The 25288-nt window shown below is 39.3% G+C and overlaps 2 protein-coding genes across 2 annotated transcripts; both read left to right on the top strand.

Annotated features, from left to right (window-relative positions):
- Positions 1 to 125: 125 nt before the first annotated feature.
- On the top strand, positions 126 to 2933 carry LOC104746474 (COBRA-like protein 10). The gene is made up of 3 exons (XM_010467957.2): positions 126 to 1033; positions 1164 to 1642; positions 1729 to 2933. Exons 1-3 carry the CDS (start codon positions 436 to 438, stop codon positions 2668 to 2670), a joined length of 2019 nt encoding a protein of 672 aa, XP_010466259.2. The 5' UTR covers positions 126 to 435; the 3' UTR covers positions 2671 to 2933.
- A 9861-nt stretch (positions 2934 to 12794) lies between these two features.
- LOC147926493 (uncharacterized) lies at positions 12795 to 13984 on the top strand. Its single transcript, XM_087488096.1, has 2 exons — positions 12795 to 13644; positions 13935 to 13984. Exons 1-2 carry the CDS (start codon positions 12795 to 12797, stop codon positions 13982 to 13984), a joined length of 900 nt encoding a protein of 299 aa, XP_087344222.1.
- Positions 13985 to 25288: the final 11304 nt, after the last annotated feature.

Genomic DNA, 25288 nt, shown 5'->3' with positions numbered 1-25288 from the left:
TTTTTGAAAAGTCAAAATTTCTGAAATGGAACTGAACTAGAATCCAAATTTTTCTGGAATCCACCAAGTAAATAGTTTGTTACATTTAAAATAATCGAAGCGGTTTTTTTAGTTAAGAAACAAATATGAAAACTCTCTCTTAAGTCCAAAATTAGCAATTGCCTTAACACACATTCTTACATGTCTCTCCGCGTGACCACCAAATAAAACCAGAGGCCGATATTAAGACATCTTCTTTTCCAACCATCTTCGTTTCTTTGAGTTTTTGATCTTTATACAGGTTCTTCACACTAACCCTTAATTGTTGATCAATCTTCGCCTTTGTTAAAAGGCTTAGTTGATTCCTTGTTTTGTTGTTTTTCTTTCTCTCGCTGCCTTGCGGTTCGTGTAATCACAAGGCGGTGGGGAAGAAGGAAGAAAAAAATATTGAAAACGATGAGGGTTATCGAAGTTAAAACAGGGATGAAGATACCTTGGGATATACGCTATTCTCTAAGTCTATTGGTTTTGTTATCATCAATTCTTGTTCTTTGCAACGGCCAAGATTATGGAACCCCGGGCGAGGACGGAGCAGGAGGAGCTGAGCCTACGCCTGAAATGGCGCGTTGCAACGGTATTTTCATGAGCTACAACTTCGGTAGCCGCGAAAGAGAGTATCCGCACGTCAAGAACGTGACCGCGCAATCGTGGGCGTTTAAAGCGAATGCGATGATTGTAAACGCCGGTAAGGAAGAGCTAAAAGGCTGGCAAATGTTCATAGGGTTCCGTCACAAAGAGCTGATCGTTTCTGCGACCGGTGTAACTCCTATGGACGGCGATTATCCTCTGGACGCCAGCAATGGAACCACGTTCATTGGCTCGCCAAACATGGATTTGAAAACCTCTATTGAAACCGCCGGTGATTTCACTCAGATATCTACCAATATCGAGATCACCGGAACTCTTTTCGGGGTTGCAAAAGGGGCCACACCCATGCCAAGAACTATTAAGCTCACCAACGATGGTTGGGAATGCCCTGCCGCTACAAGAAAAGGTTATATCACAATACTCAATTCGTTTTAAATGCATATGCAATTTGTGAATCAAAATCTTTAAATAGTACTATTTGATTTTTAAAACGGTTAATGTGATTATAAAACGGTGAGTTTTGTTATCTTGCGCAGGAGGTAGTATGCACGTTTGTTGCAAGAGAAACCCTAAGGTCAAGAACAAGACTGGACCAAAGACAAAGTTTGCAGCGAGAAGGAACGGTGATCTGAGCATAATCTACGATGTTCTGCAATCGTTCGACAGCAACTACTTAGCCCAAGTGACCATCGACAACGATAATCCGCTCGGACGATTAGACCGTTGGAACCTAACATTTGAATGGATGCGAGGAGAGTTTATAAACACTATGCGAGGAGCTTACACTCACAAGAAAGATCCATCTGAATGCCTTTACAGCAAAGCCGGACAGTATTACGGTGACTTAGATTTCTCTAAGGTCATGAATTGTCAGAAGAAACCAGCCATTTCTGATTTGCCTCCTGACAAGAAGGACGATGAAGTAGTGGGAAAGCTACCTTTCTGTTGCAAAAACGGAACTCTCTTACCACCTTTAATGGATCCTTCGAAAGCTCGATCGATGTTTCAGTTGCAGGTTTAGTATTCTCTTTTGTCTAAATATATTACAATTCCGCAGAATTTTTAGGGTCTTCAAGTTTTTGTTTTCTCTCAATTTGTTAGGTTTTCAAGTTGCCTCCTGACCTAAACAGAACAGCTCTGCACCCACCTCTGAACTGGAAAATCGACGGTATTCTCAATCCGCAGTACAAATGTGGGCCACCGGTTCGGGTCGATCCATCTCAGTTCCCAGATCCTAGCGGTCTTCTGGCTATAACCTACGCAATCGCCAGCTGGCAAGTGGTCTGCAACATAACCAAACCCAAAGCACAAGCCTCAAGATGTTGTGTATCTTTCTCTGCCTTTTACAACAACTCTGCAGTTCCTTGCAACACTTGTGCTTGCGGATGCAACGACATTGATACTGACACTTGCGACGCTCACCGTAACCCTCTCCTCCTTCCTCCAGACGCCCTCCTTGTTCCGTTCGATAACCGAACCCTAAAGGCTAGAGCTTGGGCTAAACAAAACCACATGCCAGTACCAAAGAAACTTCCTTGTCCGGATAACTGCGGAGTCAGCATTAACTGGCACGTTAGCACGGATTACAAAAACGGTTGGACCGCGAGGTTAACCGTTTTCAATTGGAGAAATTTCGCGTTCGAGGATTGGTTTGTGGCGATGGATATGGGAAAAGCGAGTCCAGGATATGAAAACGTTTACTCCTTTAATGGAACACGTGTTCCACCAAACAATCGAACTGTTATCTTCCAAGGCTTGCGTGATATGAACTATCTTGTCGGTCAAGTTAACGGAACAAATCCCTTAAGAGACCCTCCCGTGCCCGGAAAGCAACAATCTGTCATCTCCTTTTCCAAGAAGAACATCAAAGGACTGAATATTCCAGGAGGCGACGGTTTCCCAACTAGGCTTTTCTTCAATGGAGAAGAATGTGCGCTTCCAAAACATTTCCCGAAGAAGAGTTCAGGACATAGACGCGGTATCAGCGTCTTCATGTCCCTTGTTTTTGCAACTGTCGCGGCTTTTGCACTAATGATGGACTGAAGAAATAACTAAACTTAGCGGTCTTGATCAGTTTTTTTGATCTTCAACTTCTAAAGATTGGTGTTTTGATGATATTGCTGAACAGAGGAAGGATCAAAAGGAGCAGATGTGGAGATATCTTTGTTATGTGATTTGATCTAATATGGAAAAAATATTCACAATGTTGTATTAATACTTTTGTTTGGTCTATAAAAGTATTAAAGTGTATGTTGTTCTCTGGTAATCCCGAATCCTCAGAATAGAGTTCGCCTTTTTTTTTGACATGAAGCAGATCTTTTTATTAGTCTTTTGATTTGGCAATTTTGTGAAATCTCTCTTCGTGCTTGAAGATCTCTATCGAAAAAATAATACTAATCAATACAATAAAACTTGAATGTTTATCTAACAATTCAGCATTTTAGATTTTTCTGAAGTTGACACCAGTGAAAACATTTCAAATAATACAACTCATTATATGTCAACCTATTATAAATCTGTTTTAATTCATGTCATTTTCCTCTTAAAACATTTTCTCAATTTTAGAATAAATGGGCTTAAAATCACCTATCTAGAACAATCAAAATGAAGCAATAAGCTTCATATTAATTTTGTTGGGCTTAAGTCAAACTTTATTTAACATGGACAAAGGTATTAAAACGTGTAAAGGTTGGAAAATCCACTACAGCAATTTATATTGTAATTTCCATTTTCGTTTTGATGAATAATTTGATACGGATGTGTCTACAACTAGATAAGTCACCAAACTATAATACGTATGAGGTAAATGCCGGGATTGGGTGAGGTTTTTAAAAGACTTAGCGGTTGAGGTTGGAGCTGCTCATCGGGCACATAGGCAATGTTCGAAGGTCCCCTTGAGGGAGGAACGTTTGATAAGTTGGTCCTACCCACCGGATGGATGGTGGAAGGTGAATACATATGGGGCATCAAAAGGCAACCCGGGATTGGCTGCTGCAGGGGGTGTATTGCGAAATGCGATGGGGGAGTGGAAAGCTGGCTTTTCTTTACACATCGGTATTTGCTCAGCTCTGATGGCTGAACTTTGGGGCGTTTACTATGGCCTGGTTATTGCTTGGGAGAACCGGGTGGAGCGGCTTGAGTTGGAGGTGGATTCAGAGACTATGGTGGGTTTTCTCCGGACAGGGATCAACGAGGCTCATCCGTTGTTTTTTCTGGTACGCTTGTACCATGGCTTTATTTCTAGGGACTGGGTGGTCCGTATTGTACACGTGCATAGGGAGGCTAATCGTCTTGCTGACGGATTAGCAAACTATGCGTTCTCTTTACAGCTAGGTTTGCATTTGTTTGATTCTAGTCCTTCGAGTGTTGCAGCAATTATATTGCAAGATTCTGTTGGTCATGTGATTTCGAGACATGTTTGTATTTAAGTTTTAATTCATTAATAAAATAGGGAGTCTAACTCCCTCTGTTCTACCAAAAAAAAGAAATATACGTATGAACTTGTAGGAAAAAAGAAAAAAAAAGAAAAAAATGATTATCTATAGATCATTTGTCATTTAACGGATAAAAGACATGCCTAATAATCATGTGTCAATATGAACACTACGCTACGTTGCTACGATCAAATTATTGAAGGAAATATTGAAAATAAATAATATTGGTGGTGTACCAACAGGCGCTCAGTTCGCCCTAATTTATTTTTTTCCAGACACCATTACCGAGGCGTCGCTACCACCATCCTTATCCGTAGGGCTTTGGCTCGCCGGCGTCGGGTTCTCTCAACCTCCTTTCTCCTTTGCTACGTCCTTTGTTCTCTTATTCCTCTTGGTCTCTTTCCTAGTTCCGCCGGAGTCCTTTCGAGAGCTCAGCTCTCAGCTCTGTTCATGCTTCAGCTTCATCTTCCCCTTCCTCTGACTCAGTCTCCGATGAACCCTCCCGGTGTGCTCCCTCCTTCGTGGTTCCAGCCACCATACGCGTTCTCCGAGACCCGTGAATGCCTCAATTACTACGGTTTATGTCGATCTTTCCGTCTCCTATTATTGTCAACCACAACAACTCTCCGCTCCTTGGATTCAATTCCTCTCACCAAGTGCTTTGCTTGGCTGCAGCTGGACGAGAGCTCTGTTTTGACACTAGAGCAAGTGAAGATCTTGACTTTGAAACCCGCATCCTTGGCGTTCCCTAGCTCACCTTTGTTTTCGATCTGGTCCAGGTTTGCTCTTCAATATCTAACCAAAATCCTGGTAGCTAGTCTATATGGGTCAATTGGCTTGTCCCTGAACTGGAAAATATCTCGATCTATTATAGCTATATTGAACCCAACCCCTTTAGACATTTGTGTCCTCTGTTTGGTGGATCGTACTCGACATGTTGCTTCTGAGTGTAGGGTCTCTCTACTCAGTTTAGTTTGTGCTAACACTACATCAAGTTCTAAATCTTTAGTACCAGCTTACTCTGCTTGGTCAAGTCGAGATTTTCTCGAAAGCAGATTCTTGGTCTCTTCTGATTGGCTTGTTATCCCCTTGCGTCGAGGTCAGTTGTTTACTTTGGTCTGGAGGACTGCAATGCCGAGCCACACTAGGAAATTTGACCCACTAGTCCGGCGGATTATGTTGCTTACGTCTGTTGCTACTATGTTTTGCTTATCACCAAGTTTTCGACTCTCTCATCCCCATCAATTAAACAGGTTTGGTCTGAACTCCACTCTTTCACTTACCAGTCAACAGTTGCATTACTTAAGAACTTCATTAGTTCGAAGACTGCTCTTGAATCTTAAGACAACTTGGAGACTAGTTTGGTACAAGAGTCCTTGGAAAACCCTGCTGTTAGAATTGTCCAGAGATGACACCCATAGAGATAACACAGACTTAAACCTCAGTATTATTATCCCACATCTACGGAGAGGGGGTTACCGATGGTTCACCAGGTTGTTTTCTCCATCACCCCCTTTTACTAAGCTCTCAATATTGCAGAACATCTACTTTTTGAAGTCCCCGCCTATAACCTTGAAGAATAGTGGCATTATGATTATCATTCAAAGGAATAATGGTTACCACAACCTCTTCAAGCATCTCCCAGCCAACCTTAGAACCGCAATCACAGTTGTAGTGACAGGTTTTCAGAGCGGTTTCAACCCCGTTTGCACCCTTGGCAAAGCCCTACCTCGTGTAGTCCCTCTCATCCAAGTGAGACCTTCAGCTTTGACCTTCTCATCGCCACCCAGTCTTCTACTCAAGACAATGGCCACTTTCCCTTCCATTAACCCGATCATGGAAGCTGCATCGATATGCCTTGACCTCACAGGTTCTAGTTTGCTAGCCAGCAATTGGTTCAAAGCTCTCAAGCTCCTTATATCGTTTGCTCCTATCTTTCCTTGTATTCTTGTTAAATTTGGTTCTGGGGAATGCCTCCATATCGTTTGATAAAAAAAAGAAAATATATATTGGTACTGATAAATTGCAACCAAGTAGCTGATAAATTGCAACCAAGTAGCTGATAAATTGCAACCAAACTAGCACAACGACAATCTGTTATTTTTCAATTGTATTTATTATCCTTCTAATTGTTTAAGGAGTGTTTTCTTTAATGACTATATAAACAATTTAGGGCATCTCCAAGAGATACTTTAAAAATGAAGTATGCAAACTTCAAAAATGAAGTACGAAGCTATTTTTCTCTAAGAGTATACTTTATATATGAAGTCTTTAAAATAAGTATTTTACATTATAGTCCTTATATTATTCATAATTACTTTAAAGTCATAAAACTTTTATAAATAACTCTAAAATATACATTAAAATATTAATTTTAATATTTTATAATATATAATACATTAAAACATATAATATTATATAACTCTAAAACATATAATATTTTATAACTTTATAATACAATAAAACAGATAATATTTTATAACTCTTAAACATACACTAAAACTTTTATAATATTAATATTTTAAATTTATTTAAAACATATTTAATTAATTTCATATGTAACAATTAAATTTATAATAATATATGTGAAATACTTTGAAGTGATAAAATTTTAGGACTAAAATAATTAAAAAACATAATTTATGAAATTATTTATAAGATACATAAATCTAGAGATTGAAATGCAAAAAAGAAAGATGAAACTTCAAATTTGGAGTTTTGAACAGTGATACTTCAAATATGGATTGTCACTGTTCAAAACTCCAAATTATGAAGTATTGAAGTATCTCTTGGAGGACATAAAACTTCAAATTTGAGGGGATAGAGTATCTCTTGGAGATGCCCTTATAATCTAATCAAAAGGATGTTAAGAGAAAGAAGATAATATATTTTTATAATTAAGAAAATTATAAATTGGAAAATGTCCAAAATTTATGATCTAATTACTCAAATTGTCATTGAATTATTAAGAAAGGAGACACTTTATTGAAATCAAGAAGGAAAAAGTTGACTATAAAAAGTTAAAAATTGGATTTTAGCTATAGGGTCTGCGTGTTTATCTGATTGCCCACCCGATAATCTGACAGTCTATCCAGCTGCATGGATCTTGATTCCAAAATGGGTCATACTATTTTTAAAATATGTTCTTATATATATTGGGCCTAACGTATATGGATGAATCCTGCAAAACAGACAAAAACGTAATAGTTCTTACTAATCGAGCAATACAACATAAAACTATCCATAAAAGATCAGTTATTATGGCATACATTTAAATTTTGATATCTGCCCAAATCACACAGTACAAATCATTGAAATTTGGATTAATAATCCTCCAGTCATCAACTCATCATATAATCAGCGTCCGATTAACATATTTGCTACAATACAATTACCAAAACAACGAAAATAAACATAGAACATAGTCACATACCTAATTTAATACCAAAAAATCTTCAAAATACTTTCACTACAAGATTAACACCACCCAATCACTAGGATACCCTATGTTACCAACTTCAATATAAATAGATATACTCTACACTCATTCTAATTTCATCACAACAAACAAATACCTACTCTAAATATCAAAACTCAGAGTATTTTTTTTGGTACTACCTAATGGCGCAAGCAGTTGCTTTCCTCAATGATATCAAGCCCTACAAGACATCCTGGAGAGTGCAAGTCCGAGTACTGTATGCGTGGAAAACTTACACCACAACTTTTAGAGAGACATTTGACATGGTCCTCGCTAATGTACAAGTAAGTTAAAATACAATCTTTTCCCAACAAACTTTCTATTTTAAAATCGTCTCTAACCAACTCATACCTATACATTTTTCTAGGGTTCAAAAATTCATGTTTTTGTTAAGAAGGATTGTATTGTTACCTGCGTAAGTTGAGTTGTAGAGTTTGGTGAATGTATCGAACTTGTTTTATTAGCTGGTTGACACACGTTGTTATTTGCTGAAACACAATATTTTTTTGTTCTAATGAATACAAGATAGAGATCAAACAAACATTAGACAAGATTGTTTATGGGAACAGGCACACTCTTTTTCATAGAATTTGTCGGACACTTCTATTCCCTTGGCTGATTGGGATTCTTCTCCTCGGTGCTAGATTGATGGCTCTTGGAAAGTAACAGATATCCATTCAGGTTCGGGATAGTGGTGTTGTAATGGTGAGGAGCAGACCTTACCATTTGGGACAAGAAGCACTGTTATGGGCTATGGAGTGTATTCTCTCTGGGGGATTGATGTGACATAGTTTCGAGACGGATTGTGCTGAGCTACTAGCGATGGTGCAGGCCCCTGAAGATTGGCCGCCTTTTTTTTGAACTTGTTGGATGATTTCACCATGCTCAAAGAGTCATTCCCTCTATTTACTCCATCTCCCACATGCATCTAATTTGATTGATGATTGTCTTGCTAGATCTTCGAGACCTCATCTTTATGATTTTTTTTTTGTAAACTATTTTCTTTTCCGGTTTGGGCGACCAATCTTGGAATTCTATTTTAATTAATGTTTGGTCAAAAAAAGAAATAGTATGTTTTCCTTTGCTAATTTTTTGTCATGTGTCAAAATCTTATTGATAGACTTGACACTTGTCGCAATCATGTTAATAGCTAAATTTGAACCTAGTTTTATATATCTTATTAAATAATTACAAAAATACAAGTAAAATTAGGTTAACAGTTAAAAACTAGTTTAATTTCTTTTTGTATATATAAGCAATAATGTTAATGGCTAACTTTGAAACCATAATTTATATATATATATATATATATATCTAATCTTATTATATACATTAAAAAAAAATTCATTAAATTAGATTAATAGTTAGAAATTAGTTTTAATATATATTTTTATATATAAAAATAATTATTTGTTGTTACTTATGTATAGATTTTCTTTTTATGATAAGTTTAGAACTTTTCTATTTTTAATTGTTAGATATTTAAGTAAATTTAGAATTCAGACATGTCAACATATTATCAATACAATTAACATGTGTCACGATCTTGTTAATGAGTACATTTGAAACCAAAATTTATATAATAAGATATATGATTTGATGTGTGTAACATTAATTTTTTTTAACAAAAACATAGCAAATATTACTTAATTAAATACTATATTTACTTTAATCCTAAATTTTTAGCTTTCAAACATTGAGATATGTAGATCATTATTATTTTTAACATTATACTTATTTTCTAGTATTACTTCCTCTAATAATATATAGAAACTTAAACAAATAGAGTATATATTTGTTTTTTGGATATTTTCTTGTATTTGTATTTTAGATCAAACAACACATTTCACTCAAAAAATAATATTAATAGACTAAATATAGTACATAATCTATTGAGAAAGTAACAATATTTTGGATTTTTAAATATAACTAGGTTCCCGCGCGTAGCGCGGGTGTGTTTATGTCATCTGCTTTAAATCATTTTATGTTTTTTTAATATATAATAATACAAAAGTACTATAATGTTTTATTATATCTTATGATGTTTTTTTAAATAGTAAGTTTCTCATTTGTTTTTTTTTTTGATTCATTTTAACGTAAGTATTATTTTATTTATATTTGTAGTATCTTTCATGTAATTTCTAATTTCATTTTAATCAAAAAGTATTTTAGGATGAAATTATCAGTATAAAAACCTTTTAGAAATATTATGTGTCATTTTCTCTTGCTTGTTTTGTATTAAGATTTTGCTATTAGCTGGCCTATTAATAAAGTAATTCTAATTATTTTTTGACAAAACATAAGAAATAAAACTACTAAAACATGTTCACGTTTTGGCATACTTGTGTAAATGTGTTATTTTTCTTATTTTCTTTCTTTTTTTGTAACACCTATTATATTGTAAAGGAATAATAAAAAAAAACTATTAACCAACCAAATGGTTGGTGTAGTGCTGCATAAGTCACATTATCACATATAGAGAATCAAAAAGCATAGCCTCTTCAATTGTAAATCTGCAACTGATCTAGTTTCGTTGTCGGTTAATATGGCTTATTGATGAAAACTACAAAAAATACGGACTTTAACGTCGGTTGATTTAGGTGCTAACGTCAGTTATAAACTGACTTAAATATATTAGCGTCATTGTTAAAAGCGTCGTATGTTTTAAAAATTCCCGTCTAGCACCGATTACGCCCCGCAAAATCGCTAGACCCACCCTCTCCACCTCGATTAATGACTAATCCTCGCCTAGCATCGATTATCCGATTATATCATCCAATCTGATTACTTTCCGCTTAATTTTGTATATACCAATTATTGTTGAAGCCAAATATAAATCATATATATATATTTTTGTTATTTAGACATTGAAATTACGAATTTTAGATGTTTTACAATAATTAATATACAAACTATTAACTAAAATCATATTTTTTTTTTTTTAAAAATTACGTTTTTATGTGTTTACTGTCATTTTAAAGATAATACTATAGTTTTATATTTTATTTGATATTTTTCTTTTCACATAAACAGAATTATACATATATTTAGTACTATATATCTTATTTTATTATTAATTTAATAGAATAACCCTAAAACTAGTCCCCGATTAATTCCCGTTTAATCTCTGATTTTCTCGCTAGGCGCTAGGCCCATCCCGTCCGCCTGACTAGCGCCTAGCGATTTCTAAAACAGGGGTATCAAGCAGTGTTCAAGAAAGCGCTAGGCGGTATCTGGACGGTGACCCAACGCCTAGCGCCTAAAACGCTTAATTGGGGCTTAGCCGGTTTTAAGGCGGTTTAGACGTTTACAAAATAAAACACTATATATATGAAATTATGTAAAAATATATGTTAGAAAAATAATAAATTATAAATTATAACCAAAAGTAAGAAAAATACATTTTTTAAGTTATATAAACAACATCTAAACGTGTATAATTACACATGTATAGATATAAAACTTAATAATTTAAATATATGTAGTAAAAAATCAAAAATAAATATTAAAATAAAATTTAGTAATTTTAAGCGGTTTAGGCGGTCATCTAGGCGTCTGCTGAGCGCCTAGCGCCTAGACGGCGCCTAGGCAGCCGCCTAGACCGCTTTCTTGAACTACTATCAAGTAATGACGTAAAATTATATTACTTCGGTTATAGAACCGACGTTAAACTTAACGATAGATAATTACGTCAATTTTTAGCGTCAGTTTTTATGTTTTTTTTTCCTCATTGGAACCTGACCTTATATAAAAGTAAAAACCAACTTTTACTAGTTAATTAACGTAAACATACTACTGAGTACTGAAGCCAATTGTAATGAAATTTTATTACCATTTATACTAATTATCCAGAAAAAAGTATCTACAAAATTGTTTAATTAATAAATGTCACCAACAATCTAAGACAAAACTTAACAAATCTGACTTCCATTATATCATGGATTATATAATACGGATTTAGAACACTCTAAATGCAAAACAAAAACTCTTAAGGTTAGTGATAAGCAAGAGCTCCTCTTTACAGTAACAAAAAAATCTAAATTGGAGCTTATCAACATGCGCATGCATCAAACAGGTTTGTGGGAATAAGAGTAACCTGGTAAAGGATGTGGATCGAGTTGATATTACGTGGACCAGGAATATCCTGACTATGTTGTGTTAAGAGTCATCTGCTTCGTTTTGAAGCTCTGTTAATTTTGTCAATTGATCCTCTGTTTCTATTTGATCAGTAGCTAGTCTTACTATCTCATCCATGAACTTTGGTTGAAGACCTATAACACATGATTATTAGCTAGCCTTACTATATCATCCATGAACGATTCTGCAAATGTAAACATAACACTAGAAATCTAAAGTTATCCAAATCATTCTACCATCTTCAGTTGCAGCACTATGCATCACATCTTCTAGCTTAGGTTCCTCAGTTTCCTCCTAAGTAATTAAACCAAAAATCAGAATGGATAACACAATAACGTCACGAGGAACTCGTCACAAAAACGGAAACCAAAATTTCGACATCCAAGCCCTTATGTCGTAAAGTAGACTCTGATCAAGAAAAGTTCCATTCGTAAAGATGAAAACCACGAATTTACCATAGGTTACCTTTTTAATTTATATTGATTTGAATGATTTTCTGTCTCCGTTTTTTATTGAGAAGGTTTAGGACTAATATGTAATTAGTATATTCTTATGTATTATTTGGGTAATTAATATCTTTGTATTAGGGCATACGAGTATTGTGTATATAAGGCTATGCCTTACAATCTTAATAAGACAGAAAACCTTTATACAACTCTAGGTTTTGACTGGTATCAGAGCATAACCTATATTTTTAGGTCTACGATTATTTGCCTCTGTTTTTCTTATCGCCATACTCTGTTTATCTTCTATTCTTCTTCTCTTCCTTGACCTTAGTATTATCGATCATTCTGTCGTAATACTCTCTATATCTCTCTCTCTAAGCTATGTCTGACGGAGATTCTGCTGTAAAGCAATCTGGTTCGCTCATCACTTCAGGTTCAAACACACGAACTGAGATGACACGTCGAAGGATTGATCCGTATGATCTATCTTCCGGTGATAATCTAGGGTCGGTGATCTTGCAACCCCAGTTGCGTGGATCTAACTATGATGAATGGGCGATGAATCTTCGACTTGCGTTGAGAGCTAGGAAGAAATTCGGTTTTGCGGACAGTACTATCCCAAAACCTGATGAAGGTTCTGATGATCTTGAGGATTGGTGGGCTAATAACGCCATGGTGGTGTCTTGGATTCGACTTACCGTCGCTCCAGATTTGAGTAGCTCACTTTCTCATCATGAAGTCGCTTGTGACTTGTGGACGCACATACAAAAGCGTTTCTCAGTCAAGAATGGACAATGTGTCCAACGACTTAAGACGGAGCTGGCGAATTGTCAGCAAAAAGGATTTGCTGTGGAGGCTTACTATGGGAAACTTACAAAGTTGTGGACTAGTCTGGCTGATTTTCAACGAGCAAAGACGGTGGAAGAGATTTCATGTGAACGAGACGAAGACAAACTACACCAGTTTTTGATGGGGCTTGATGAAGCGGTTTTTGGTGCAGTCAAGTCCTCTCTATTATCACGTGATCCTCTTCCCTCTCTTGATGAAGCTTACCAAGTTGTTACTCAAGACGAAGAGTCCAAGAGGGCGAGTCGTCTATTGGAGGAACGGAACGAAGGTGTTAGCTTTGCTGTTCAAGCTTCTTCTCGGTCTAAACCATCACCACAGTTGCGAGATCCATCCGCTATATGCACTGTTTGTGGTCGAACAGGTCACTTAGCTACAAACTGTTTTCGCAAACTTGGTTATCCATATTGGTGGGGTGATCGACCACGTTCTAAGCTTATGAACACACCGATAGGTTCTTCAAGTGGATCCACAAGTGATCGTTGCCAACCTTCTGCTCCTTCTTGTCAACCTAACCATGGTGTGACTACACAAGCTAACCAGATGGTTACCACAACACCAGTTTTTACTGCAAACTCGGTGGTTACAGACGCTGATCGGATTGGTATTAGTGGACTGAGCGAGTTGGAGTGGACCAGTTTGAAGCGTATGCTCAATGAACGAAACACCAGTGTTAGTGATCGCCTTTCCGATACGTGTTTTCTTGAATCTTGGGTTATTGATACAAGAGCTTCAAATCATATGACTGGTAGCATTGAGTTTCTTCAAGATATTTGTGACATGGCTCCCGTGTTTATCAAGTTACCGGATGGTCGTTTTACGATGGCCAATAAACAAGGGAAAGTTTATCTTGGTTCACATATTCAGTTGCAAACTGAGTTCTTCGTGGATGGTTTACATTGTCATCTTATATCAGTTTCTCAGTTGACTAGAGATAGGGGATGTATCTTCGAGTTGTCTGATAAGCTTTGTTTTGTTCAGGACCGCATCACTCAGACGCTGACTGGGGCCGGTGAACTGCTGAATGGACTCTATTTCTTTCGTGGATTGGCAACATCGGTGATGGCTCAAGCATTGGACAAGCACTCTATGGATGTTTGGCATTGCCGCTTGGGACACCCTTCTTCGAAAGCTATGGAGATGCTGAAATTCAAGGATTCTGTTCGTAGTAGTAGTTTTGATTTCAAGAGGTGTGACGTTTGTATTCGTTCCAAGCAAACACGAGATCATTTTCCTCTAAGCATTAATAAAACTTCAACAGTTTTTGAGTTAGTCCATTGTGATTTGTGGGGTCCTTATCGTACAACTTCGATTTGTGGTTCTCGATTTTTCTTAACGATTGTTGATGATTACTCTCGGGCTGTGTGGATTTATTTGCTGCCAAATAAATCACAAACTGCTATTACACTTTGCAATTTTATTGATATAGGAACCCAGATGAGGGAACCCAAGTGGATATATGGAAATAGGCAAATGGTTGATAACACTGTTCTGCCTATTCAATGGATGATAGATGGAATGCAGCGAAGAGATGGTGAATAGAAAAAATGGTTGATAACACTATTCTGTCTATTTGGTAGCACTGGAAGATGAAGAGGTAGATGGGTGGATTGAGGGACGCCACACGGATCTGTGAAAGGATATATGATAAGTCAAATCTCAGTCTTCAAGGATTCACACACAAGAAGAAGGAGAAAGGGTGGTTGCTTCTATCTCAGAAGAAAACCTAAGAAAACTCTCATTTTATTTCATTAAAACTTCAAAGGTTACAATGCTGAGAAGGGACCTTATATAATGGTCCAGCAGCGGGGGACCTTCTAGGGTCGAAATTATTACAAATAAAAGGAGTAAACTTGCAAAAACAACAGACTCGAGTTTAGGACTTAAATAAATAAAAGATTCATAAAGACCCAACGGTCGAATCCTGCAAACAAGAAAAGAACGGCCATTTATTATTTGAATTCAAACACTTACCTTGATAATAGCTCTCATGCACGCTCCAGCCCTTCATTGATTGCTTCGGAAATGATGAAAAGAACGGGTTCTTTAATTCCTTGTAGAACTGGCAAGAATGATGCTTGTGGAGTCTTCTCTTTGGAATCTTCTAGTTCAATGAGAGTAATCAGACTTGCGATTGACTTGTTGAATTGTTCCCTTAAGGTTCTTGCTCCCAGCCTTGTCATAGGTTTGTGTATCATTGTTGGCAGAACGGGTTCTTCAGGAAATGGAAGAACGGGTTCTTCAGGAAATGGAAGAACGGGTTCTTCAGGAAATGGCAGAACGGGTTCTTCTGGAAGTTGACTATTGATGTCCTCATCATTCCCTCCCTCTTGAGAAAGTTCTGTCTGCAGAACTATTTCATCTGCATGGAAAGGTGATAAATCAGCAACATTAAAGGTTGGAGAAATGTTCAACTCACCTAGTAGCTCAATCTTGTAGGCATTGTCATTGATTTTCTCTAAGACTCGAAATGGTCCATCTCCTCTTGGTGACAGCTTGGACTTCTTCTCCTTGGGAAATCTCTCCTTTCTCATGTGTAACCAGACCCAATCTCCAGGTTCAAACGTCAGCTGCTTGCGGTGATTATCCGCATGCTCTTTGTTCTTTGCGCTCTTCTTCTCAAGATTCTCTTTAACCTTTTGGTGGAGTTTCTTCACAAAATCAGCTTTGGTGACTCCTTCTGCACTAGAATAAACAGCTTGGGGCAGAGGTGTAATGTCTAATGGGGTTAGAGGATTAAAACCATAGACAACTTCAAATGGAGAGAATTTGGTACCAGAATGCTTAGCATGAATATAAGCAAATTCAATATAGGGTAAACAAGATAGCCAGTTTCGAAGATTCTTACCCACCGTAGCTCTCAATAGAGTGGAAAGAGTACGATTAACTACCTCAGTTTGACCATCAGTTTGAGGATGACAAGTGGTGGAGAAGAGTAGCTTAGTTCCTAGCTTTTTCCACAAAGTCTTCCAAAAGTGGCTGAGAAATTTGGTGTCCCGATCTGAAACAATGGTCCTTGGGATTCCATGTAAACGCACAACTTCTTTGAAAAAGAGTTCAACAGTTTGAGTAGCATCATTTGTCTTGTTACATGGAATGAAATGCGCCATCTTGGAGAACCGATCCACCACAACAAAGATAGAATCTCGGTTGTTGATCTTAGGCAGTCCTAAAACAAAATCCATAGAAATATCGACCCATGGTAGGTTAGGAATAGGCAAAGGCATATATAAACCATAAGGATGTGACCTGGATTTTGCTTTCAAGCAAGTGATGCACTTTGCGCAGAACCTGTCCACATCTCTTTTCAAATGCGGCCAAAAGAAATGTTCCATAAGAACACTTAGAGTTTTATCACGCCCAAAATGTCCCATAAGTCCTCCTCCATGTGCTTCTCCTATCAGCAGCTCTCTCATGGATCCTTGAGGAATGCACAGTCTTTTGTCCTTAAAGAGAAATCCATCATGTTGGTAGTATGACCCATAAGCGGCTTTGCTTGTTTCCTCAAAGGCTTCTTTGAAATCTAGATCCTCCTCATATAGACCTTTGATGTGATCAAATCCCATGACTTTAGCCTCCATTGTAGTGATCAAAGCATGTCTCCTTGATAAAGCATCTGCTACAATGTTCTCTTTGCCCTTCTTGTACTTAATCACATATGGAAATGTCTCCACAAATTCAAGCCACCTTGCATGTCTTTTCTTAAGTGTAGTTTGTCCTCTTAGGTGCTTGAGTGTCTCATGATCTGTATGAATAACAAACTCTTTGGATAACAAATAATGTTGCCAAGTTTCTAGAGATCTTACCAAAGCGTAGAGTTCTTTATCATATGTTGGGTAATTAAGTGCAGCTCCACTGAGTTTCTCACTGAAGTATGCTACTGGTTTTCCTCCTTGAGTTAGAACAGCACCTATTCATGTACCAGAAGCATCACATTCAATTTCAAACATTTTATCAAAGTTAGGAAGTACCAAAACAGGTGCATTTGTTAGGATGTCTTTGAGCAGTTTGAATGCATCCTCTTGTGCTTGACCCCATTTGAATTCCACATTCTTTTTAATCACTGATGTCAAGGGTGAAGCAATGGTACTGAAATCCTTCACAAATCTCCTATAGATGCTAGCCAGCCCATGGAAGCTCCTAACATGTCCAATGGTGGTTGGAGTTGGCCAGTCTTGTATAGCCTTGATCTTTTCCTCATCGACCTTTAGTCCCTCAGAACTCACAACAAATCCTAGAAACACAACTTGATCAGTGCAAAACGTGCATTTCTTAAGATTAGCATAGAGATGTTCAGCCTTAAGCGCTTTTATCACCATTTCAAGATGCTTCACATGATCTGCAAGACTTGTGCTATAAATCAAGATATCATCAAAATAAACAACCACAAACTTACAGATGTACTCCCTTAGGACCTGGTTCATTAACCTCGTGAAGGTGCTTGGAGCATTGGTGAGTCCAAATGGCATGACTAACCACTCATATAATCCTTGTTTTGTCTTGAAAGCCGTTTTCCATTCATCACCTTCTTTCATTCTGACTTGATGATAACCACTCCTTAGATCAATTATAGAAAAGATAGTAGCTCCATTAAGCTCATCTAGCATGTCATCAAGCCTTGGAATAGGATGTCTATATTTGACAGTGATGTTGTTGATTGCTCTGCAGTCTAAACACATTCTCCAAGTTCCATCTTTTTTAGGCACTAGAAGAACCGGTACAGCACAAGGGCTTAGGCTTTCACGAATGTAGCCCTTTGACATTAGATCACAAACTTGCTTTTCCAGCTCCTTTGCTTCTTCAGGGTTTACGCGGTAGGCTGGTCTGTTAGGCAATGGTGCTCCCGGAACTAGATCAATTTGATGTTCGATTCCTCTTATCGGTGGTAGTCCAGGTGGTATCTCCTCAGGAAAGACCTCTTTAAACCTTCCTAGTAGTTCAAACACTTGTGGTGGTAAGTCTTTCTCCTCTTGACCTGAAAACAAACCTTCCTTAAAGATCATTAGTAGCACCTTGTCATGTGAATTAATTGATTTCAAAACAGTAGAAGGTGTTATGTAAAGATTGGTTTTGTTGGACTTAGCTCCCTTTGACATGGTTTGTTGCATTTCATGCACTTCTTGAGGAGTGAGTGGAGTTAGAGTATGCTTCTTGTTGTTGTGTGAGAAGGTGTAGTAGTTGGTTCGGCCATTGTGTAAAGTCTCCTTATCAAATTGCCATGGTCGTCCTAGAAGAAGGTGGCCAGCTTGCATAGGAACCACATCACACACAACTTGATCTGAATATTTGCCTATGGTGAATGGTATGGTGACTTGCTCGGAGATCCTTAGTTCAGCCACTTAAGTCGATATGGATGGGGATGCTTTGTCTTTTGGAGACCTAGCTTATCAACCAAATACTTGCTGGCTACATTAGTACATGAACCACCATCAATGATTAAGCTACATACCTTGGAGTTTATGGAGCAGCGAGAGTGGAAGATATTTTCTCTTTGAATTGTTTCAGGATCAAAAAGAGTGCTAAGAGCCCTCCTTATGACTAGAAGCTCTCCCATCTCTGGATAGTCTACAATATCCTCCTCAGATTCAACACGTTCTTCTTCCTCATCTTGTGATTCATACTCTCCATTGGCTTTAAGGATCATTACTCACTGGTTTGGGCACTCCCTTGCATAATGTCCTTTTCCCTGACATTTAAAACAAGTAATATCACGATCTCTTTGGTTAGTAGGCTTACCTTGCTCTGGTTTGGTTACTTTTAATGCCTCAGGTGCAGCTCTTTTAAATCTCTGGTCTACATCAAGAGATTTTCCCTTGTCTAAAGGTTTTTGAGGTGATGGTGTCCATGGAGTCTTGCTGCGGTTAGTAGAAGCTGCCTTCCTTTTGATGTGTTGTTCAGCTTGGACTGCTAGGTGAAACAACTCTTCAAGATCATGATATGTTTGTCTTTCCACCTTTCTAGCAATCCGATCATGAAGACCATCTAGAAACTGCGCCATCAAGTTCTCCTCAGACTCTTCTACCTCCAATCTGTTTTTAAGAGATTCAAACTCTTCAAAGTATTCCTCAACAGATTTGCTTCCTTGTGAGAGCTTGCGGAACTTCTTCTGTAGCTCGCGGTGGTAATAAGCTGGGATATATCTCTTTCTTAGCTGAAACCTCATATCATCCCAAGTAGTGATTGGTGTATGTCTATGCCTCCTCCTCTCAGATACATCTCTATCCCACCAAGCTAGGGCATTGTCGGTAAGTTGAGCAGCAGCTAGGGATACCTTTATTTGCTCAGAATAGTTGTAGTAGCCAAAGATATGCTCCATACGTCTTTCCCAATCAATGTAAGCTTCAGGATTAACCTTTCCAGCAAATGTCGGCGGATTGAGCTTAAGATCATAGCCTCCTTCTCTTATGCCATTATGTTAGCACTGAATCGTCATTTTTTTCTTCCTTATTTATATAAACCATACCATAACCGGATTTATAGCTCAGAAAAGATATAACTGTTATATGATTTTGTGGGCACATTAAAAACAAAAGATTACTATTAACAGTTTTCCTTATTTGTAGGCCGAGTTTAAAGTTCTCATTTAATGTGAATTTTTCATTGCATTGTTTTACAAAAAAAAGAATATGGTATCAAAAGAGAAGATTAAGAAATATCCGGAAATATAATTTGGGTTATACATTCCGATTTTGACCCGATCCGTGGAGAATGTTTAGAGAGGATCCGATTAGTGTAATCATGTTAGATTAAAAAAAAAACCCGACCCGGGTAAAGGAAAAATGTGACACAAATTTGAACTCCAAAAATGTTAAGATAGATCCATATGATTTTGTTCAGAGAATATCCATGCGATTTTGTTTAATTAGGATTTGTAACATCCGCGAACCAATTTTTAAGGTTTTGGTGTGGGTGTCGATCGACACCCTTGGTGTATCGATCGACACCATGTTTTCTGGTTTGGTTTGGTTCGTTTTAATTGCTATTTGGTTCGGTTTGGTTCAAGGAAAATCCCTAAATTGTGTTATAAGTGGAGAAGCGACAAATTAAGGGTTTTAGGGTGTCTTGTCGCCGTTTTCAGAGATAGAGAGAGAGAGGAGAGAGCCTATTGTGGTGTGAAGGAGATTAAAGGAGAAAGATCAGAATCGTTAGGGTTTGGGAGGAAACAGTTTCGGCATATCAAATCGTTCTCAAAGGTAATGAAATTTGGTAGGTTTATTCCCAAGTCTGTCATCGTCATTCTCCTTTTTACCGAAGTAGATTTGGATTTAAACTCGATGAGTTATTGGCAGTTTTGTGAGACAAGTTTTCTCAGACGCGAGTTGGGACCATCGGAGATTGTAACTGAGATTGTGGTCTCGTGTGGTGCCTGATCGTGCTGAAACTTGGTGGGAAGCTTTGTGACGTCTAGGGGTAGCGTTTCACAGGAGCGATTTGATAGTTAACGGTTGGTTTTTATTTTAGGGTTTCGTCTTTGAGACTGTTATTTTTTGATGTTTCTGTCCAGTTTTGTTATAAGTCGTTTTTGGTTGTGTGGCTTGTTGTAGGGCGTTTCTGGGCTGTTTCAGACGTTAGGAGGGTCTCAACTGGTTGTATTGGTTGTTATAATCAGTTGATAAGGTGAGTGCATGACCATGGCTTATCTAAGCCTGAGAATCCTTTGTTGTTCTTGCTTGATTGGTGGTGCTTTGTGGTGTTGTTCTTGCTTGATTGGTTGTGTTAGTGGTGTTGTTCTTGCTTGTGGTGGTTGTGTTATGGTTCTTATAGGTTCCTGAAGGTTTTGGGTGAGGTTGGAACGGATTGGAGATGATTGGAAACGGAGGTTCGTAATTCGGATTCGTGCAGTTCGCGTCTGCGAAGGGAGTGTCGATCGACACCAGTTAGGTGTCGGTCGACACCAGTTAGGTGTCGGTCGACACCATGTTTGGTCAGTGTCGATCGACACCTCTCTGGTCTCGGTCGACACCAAGTTGCTTGTTTCGTGATTTTTCCTGGTTTGTTTGTGTTTGGTTGTCATTTGTTAAGCATTGGAATCTCAGTTGCTTGTGTGTATAGCCCAGTAGATGGGAGGATTGCCTCACTAAGTATTTGTGATAATACTTACGCATCTCAATTGTTGTTTGTGGTGTGCAGGTTTGTGACGTGGAATCATGGCAATGAGGAGGAGGATGATCTAGGGTCTCGTTTGTGTGTTATTGGATTTGTTGGTTATGTTGTTGGAACCTTGGTTAGTGTTATGTTAGGTTGCCGGATAGAATGGTTAGGAATGTTATTGTATTGATGATGTTGTTGGTTTTGTATTATTGGTATGTTTCCGCTGTGCTTAATGTTATTGCTGGTTTAATGTTGAGTTGTGGTTTGGGTTGGTTAATTAAGTAGTATGGGATGCTTAATTATACATTGTATTTAATTGTTAAAAAAAAAAAAAAGGGTCGGGTTGTTTCATTTTGGTATCAGAGCCCTTACGGTTCTAGGTTTGGGTTCACTAGGCTTTGTGCTGTAGATGTTTGGGATTTGCATGCTTGAATTGATTATGTGAGTTAGTCAATTGTGTGTGGCATGGAGTCTTAGAACATCCTCTTCGAGCCTTCAATGAGATTCCACGGTGAGTTATTGTTATGTTTCTTTGTGTGGTATTGATTTGTTTTCTGCTCGTTAGCCTTTGTTCTTGGAAGATCAGTGGTTAAGGTGTTTGAGTAGTTGGTCGTGGACGGGGACGTGGTCGTGGTCATTGTTGGGCGGGTCCCGAGGCCAGCGAGTGTGTGGTCCAGAGTTCCACGAGGAGGTACGTCAGAGGGTCGCAAGCGTATCAGGAGGGACCATAGGGGATTAGCCGGTGAGCGTGCCGGGGGTGCTGGGAACCCAGGTGTGGGGTTGCAGCAGGTGGAGCCCAGGGTCGAGATGATCGCTTGGCGGATCTGTTGGCGTGCTGTTGGAGCGGTTACCGAGAGGGGTACCAGTGTAGGCTCCAGTTGTGCCGCATGTGGCGGGGTGCAGTCGAGGGCTGCGGATGTTGAGGACTTTCCACCTTATGTTAAGAGGATGGAGCGGTTGTAGATGACCGGTATGAGATTATTCTCAAGAGGTATCGGGCCTAGAGAGGCGGATAGGTGGACATATGCAGTTGGAGCAGATACTTCTCTGCTTGGTGGTTAATCCAGTTAGATATAAGTTGAGTGGGCAGGTGTAACATTGCAATGTTATACTCGGACCACAGGAGGTAGTTGTGTCGAGAGATGTTTATAGTCGTTAAGGATTGTTGCTCCTGAGGAAATGGTGATTCCCCTGAATACCGATAGCTCGAGGGGCTGAGGGCTCCGAGAGTGGCAGAGGGGATGTTGTTCTCCTGAGGGGATGAGTAGTTCCCCTGATACCGAGATCTTGAGGATTGTGGTCCAAGAGTGAGACGGTATAACTCGAAGACGCTGGTCTGAGAGTGAGATCGGTATGACTCGAAGGTTGCAACCTATGAGTGGAAGAGTTGGGAGCAAGAAATTCCTAGGACGTGAGTATAAACATAACGATTGAATGTAGACCTTGAGAGATTGACGGTGGTTTAATCTCGGGTTTTGAATGTGTTGACTTTTGGGACAAGGTTTTTTGACCATAGCGTTTATGAATGTTTGGCTGTGTGCCAGGATTGTGAGGCCGGTGGTGCCAGAGTCCTGGGAAGGGGAGTTACAGCAGGATTGAACCGGGAGAGGCATGTTTGCCAGATACATAAGTTCACGAAAAGCCTTCATGGCAGGATAAACTAATCGTTGTAACGATGCTGGATGAAGTTCATTAGAGTTGGATAGGGTTGCTAGATCCAAGGTTTTGGTAAACTTGTTGGAGGGAATAAGTCAAGTGGTTTGAGTTAGCTGCCTGCAAAGCATTTGACGCGGTGAATCAGAATATGCGAACGTATGGTACTTGTTTGTTTTATTACGCTCGTATTGATGATTTACTGTGGAGAATTGCCAAGTGGAAAAGCTATTTCTGGAATAAGTTATCTTGGGGAAGTTTCCCTAAGTGGCAAGTTACTAGAGGTTCTTGGACGAACAAGAGGGTTGATATTTAGGTGGCGGCGAGTTGATGTCGGCATACTTGAGTATTTGTTTAGTTGAGCTGAGGAAGCAACTAGAGGATTTATGGAGCAAGGGATTTATACGTTCTAGTGTATCACCGTGGAGAGCACTGGTGTTATTTATTAAGAAGAAGGATGGGAGTTTCCGCTTGTGCATTGACTAATGGGGTTTGAACCGGGTCACTGTCAAGAACAAGTATCCTCTTCCCAGGATTGATGAGTTGTTGAATCAGCTGGGAAGTGCTACTCGGTTCTCTAAGGTAGATCTGGCGTTGGGTTATCATCAGATACCGATAGATGAGGCAGATGTGAGGAAGACTGCTTTCAGGACGAGCTATGGGCACTATGAGTTTGTGGTGATGCCTTTCGGATTGACTAACGCGCCAGCAGCGTTTATGAGATTGATGAACAGTGTGTTTCAGGAGTTTCTGGATGTATCTGTCATCATTTTCATCGACGATATCCTGGTTTATTCTAAGAGTCATGAGGAGCATGCAGTGCATTTGAGGGCAGTTATGGAGAAGCTGCGGGAGCAGAAGTTGTTTGCTAAGTGGAGCAAGTACAGTTTTTAGCAGCGTGAGATGGGCTTTCTGGGTCACATTGTTTCTGCATAGTGAGTTTCTGTAGATCCGGAGAAGATTCAGGTTATCAGGGATTGGCCTAGACAACAGAATGTCACTAAGATCAGGAGTTTCCTTGGTTTGATAGGTTACTACAGGACCATGAGATGAAGTCTCTGGTAGGAGAGGTCAGTGCGTTGAGCTTGTGTGTGGTTCCTCGAGAACCATTGGGTTAGGAGGCGGCTTATGGAGCGGATCTTCTGAGCAGGGTGTGGTTGGCTCAGGAGAAGGATTTGGGGCTGGTGAATGTCTCTAAGGATGTTGATTCAGAGTATCAGGTCTCAACTAATGGTACTATCTTGGTGCACGGTCGGATTTGTGTGCCCAAGGATGAGGATTTGAGATAGGAGATCTTGAGGGAGGCTCATGCGAGCATGTTTTTCTATTCATCCAGGAGCGACTAGGATGTACCGTGATCTCAAGAGGTACTATCATTAGGTCGGGATGAAGAAGGTTGTAGCTAGTTGGGTCGCGAGGTGCGACGTGTGTCAGCTGGTGAAGGCTGAGCATCAGGTTCCAAGCGGATTACTAAAGAGTCTACCCATTTCAGAGTGGAAGTGGGATATGATCACGATGGATTTTGTGGTAGGATTGCCAGTGTCACGAACTTTTGATGTTATTTGGGTCATTATGGACCGGTTGACTAAGTCAGCATATTTTCTATCCATTAAGAAGATTGATGGAGCAGCGGTCTTGGCTAAGAAGTATGTGAGAGAGATAGTCAGATTGCATGGGGTGCCAGTGAGCATTGTGTTTGACAGGGATTCTAAATTCACTTCGGTGTTCTGGAAGGTATTTCAGGCAGAGATGGGCACTAAGGTGCATATGAGTACAGCTTATCATCCCCAGACAGATGGACAGTCTGAGAGGACGATCCAGACGCTGGAGGATTTGTGTGTTGGATTGGGGTGGCCATTGGGCAGATCACCTGAACCTGGTAGAGTTTGCTTACAACAACAGTTATCAGGCAAGTATTAAGATGGCTCCTTATAAGGCTTTGTATGGGAGACCATGTCGTACACCGTTATGTTGGACTCAGGTGGGGGAGAGGAGCATATATGGTGCGGATTTTGTTCAGGAGACCTCAGAGAAGATTCGGGTTCTGAGGCTGAATATGAGGGAGGCTCAGGATCGGCAGAAGAGCTATGCTGATAAGAGGAGAAAGGATCTTGAGTTTCAGGTTGACGATAGAGTGTACCTCAAGATGGCTATGTTGCAGGGTCCGAACAGGTCATTGTCAGAGACTAAGTTGAGTCCGAGGTACATGGGTCCGTGCAGAGTGGTTGAGCGGGTGGGACCAGTGGCATATCGGCTGGAGTTGCCTGAGGTTATGCGTGCGTTCCACAAGGTATTTCATGTGTTGATGCTGAGGAAGTGTCTTCACGAGGGTGACCGGCTGTTGCCTAAGATTCCTGAGGATCTTCAGCCCAACATGACGTTGGAGGCGAGACCGTTGAGGGTACTCGGGAGGAGAGTCAAGGAACTTCGGAAGAAGAAGATTCCTTTGATGAGAGTCCTGTAGGACTATGATGGAGTAGAGGAGCAGACTTGGGAGCCTGAGGCGAGGATGAAGGCAAGGTTTAAGAAGTGGTTTGAGAAGCAGGCCGCAACTTGAGCTTGTCTAGCCGGGTCTG

The sequence above is a fragment of the Camelina sativa genome, chromosome 15 (assembly GCF_030686135.1).
Source record: "Camelina sativa cultivar CO46 ecotype springtype chromosome 15, ASM3068613v1".
In the NCBI taxonomy this organism is placed as follows: domain Eukaryota; kingdom Viridiplantae; phylum Streptophyta; class Magnoliopsida; order Brassicales; family Brassicaceae; genus Camelina; species Camelina sativa.
Note: the sequence above shows the minus strand (reverse complement) of the source record. Positions and strands in the feature narration are given on the sequence as shown.

Excerpts from the sequence above, each read along its gene's own strand:
- LOC147926493 (XM_087488096.1), top strand. The coding sequence starts at position 12,795 with ATGGTGGTGTCTTGGATTCGACTTACCGTCGCTCCAGATTTGAGTAGC. Across the intron at positions 13,645-13,934 it reads TGAACGAAACACCAGTGTTA|CTTTGTTTTGTTCAGGACCG; the intron begins GTGATCGCCTTT and ends TTGTCTGATAAG.
- LOC104746474 (XM_010467957.2), top strand. The coding sequence starts at position 436 with ATGAGGGTTATCGAAGTTAAAACAGGGATGAAGATACCTTGGGATATA. Across the intron at positions 1,034-1,163 it reads CCCTGCCGCTACAAGAAAAG|GAGGTAGTATGCACGTTTGT; the intron begins GTTATATCACAA and ends TATCTTGCGCAG. Across the intron at positions 1,643-1,728 it reads GATCGATGTTTCAGTTGCAG|GTTTTCAAGTTGCCTCCTGA; the intron begins GTTTAGTATTCT and ends TCAATTTGTTAG.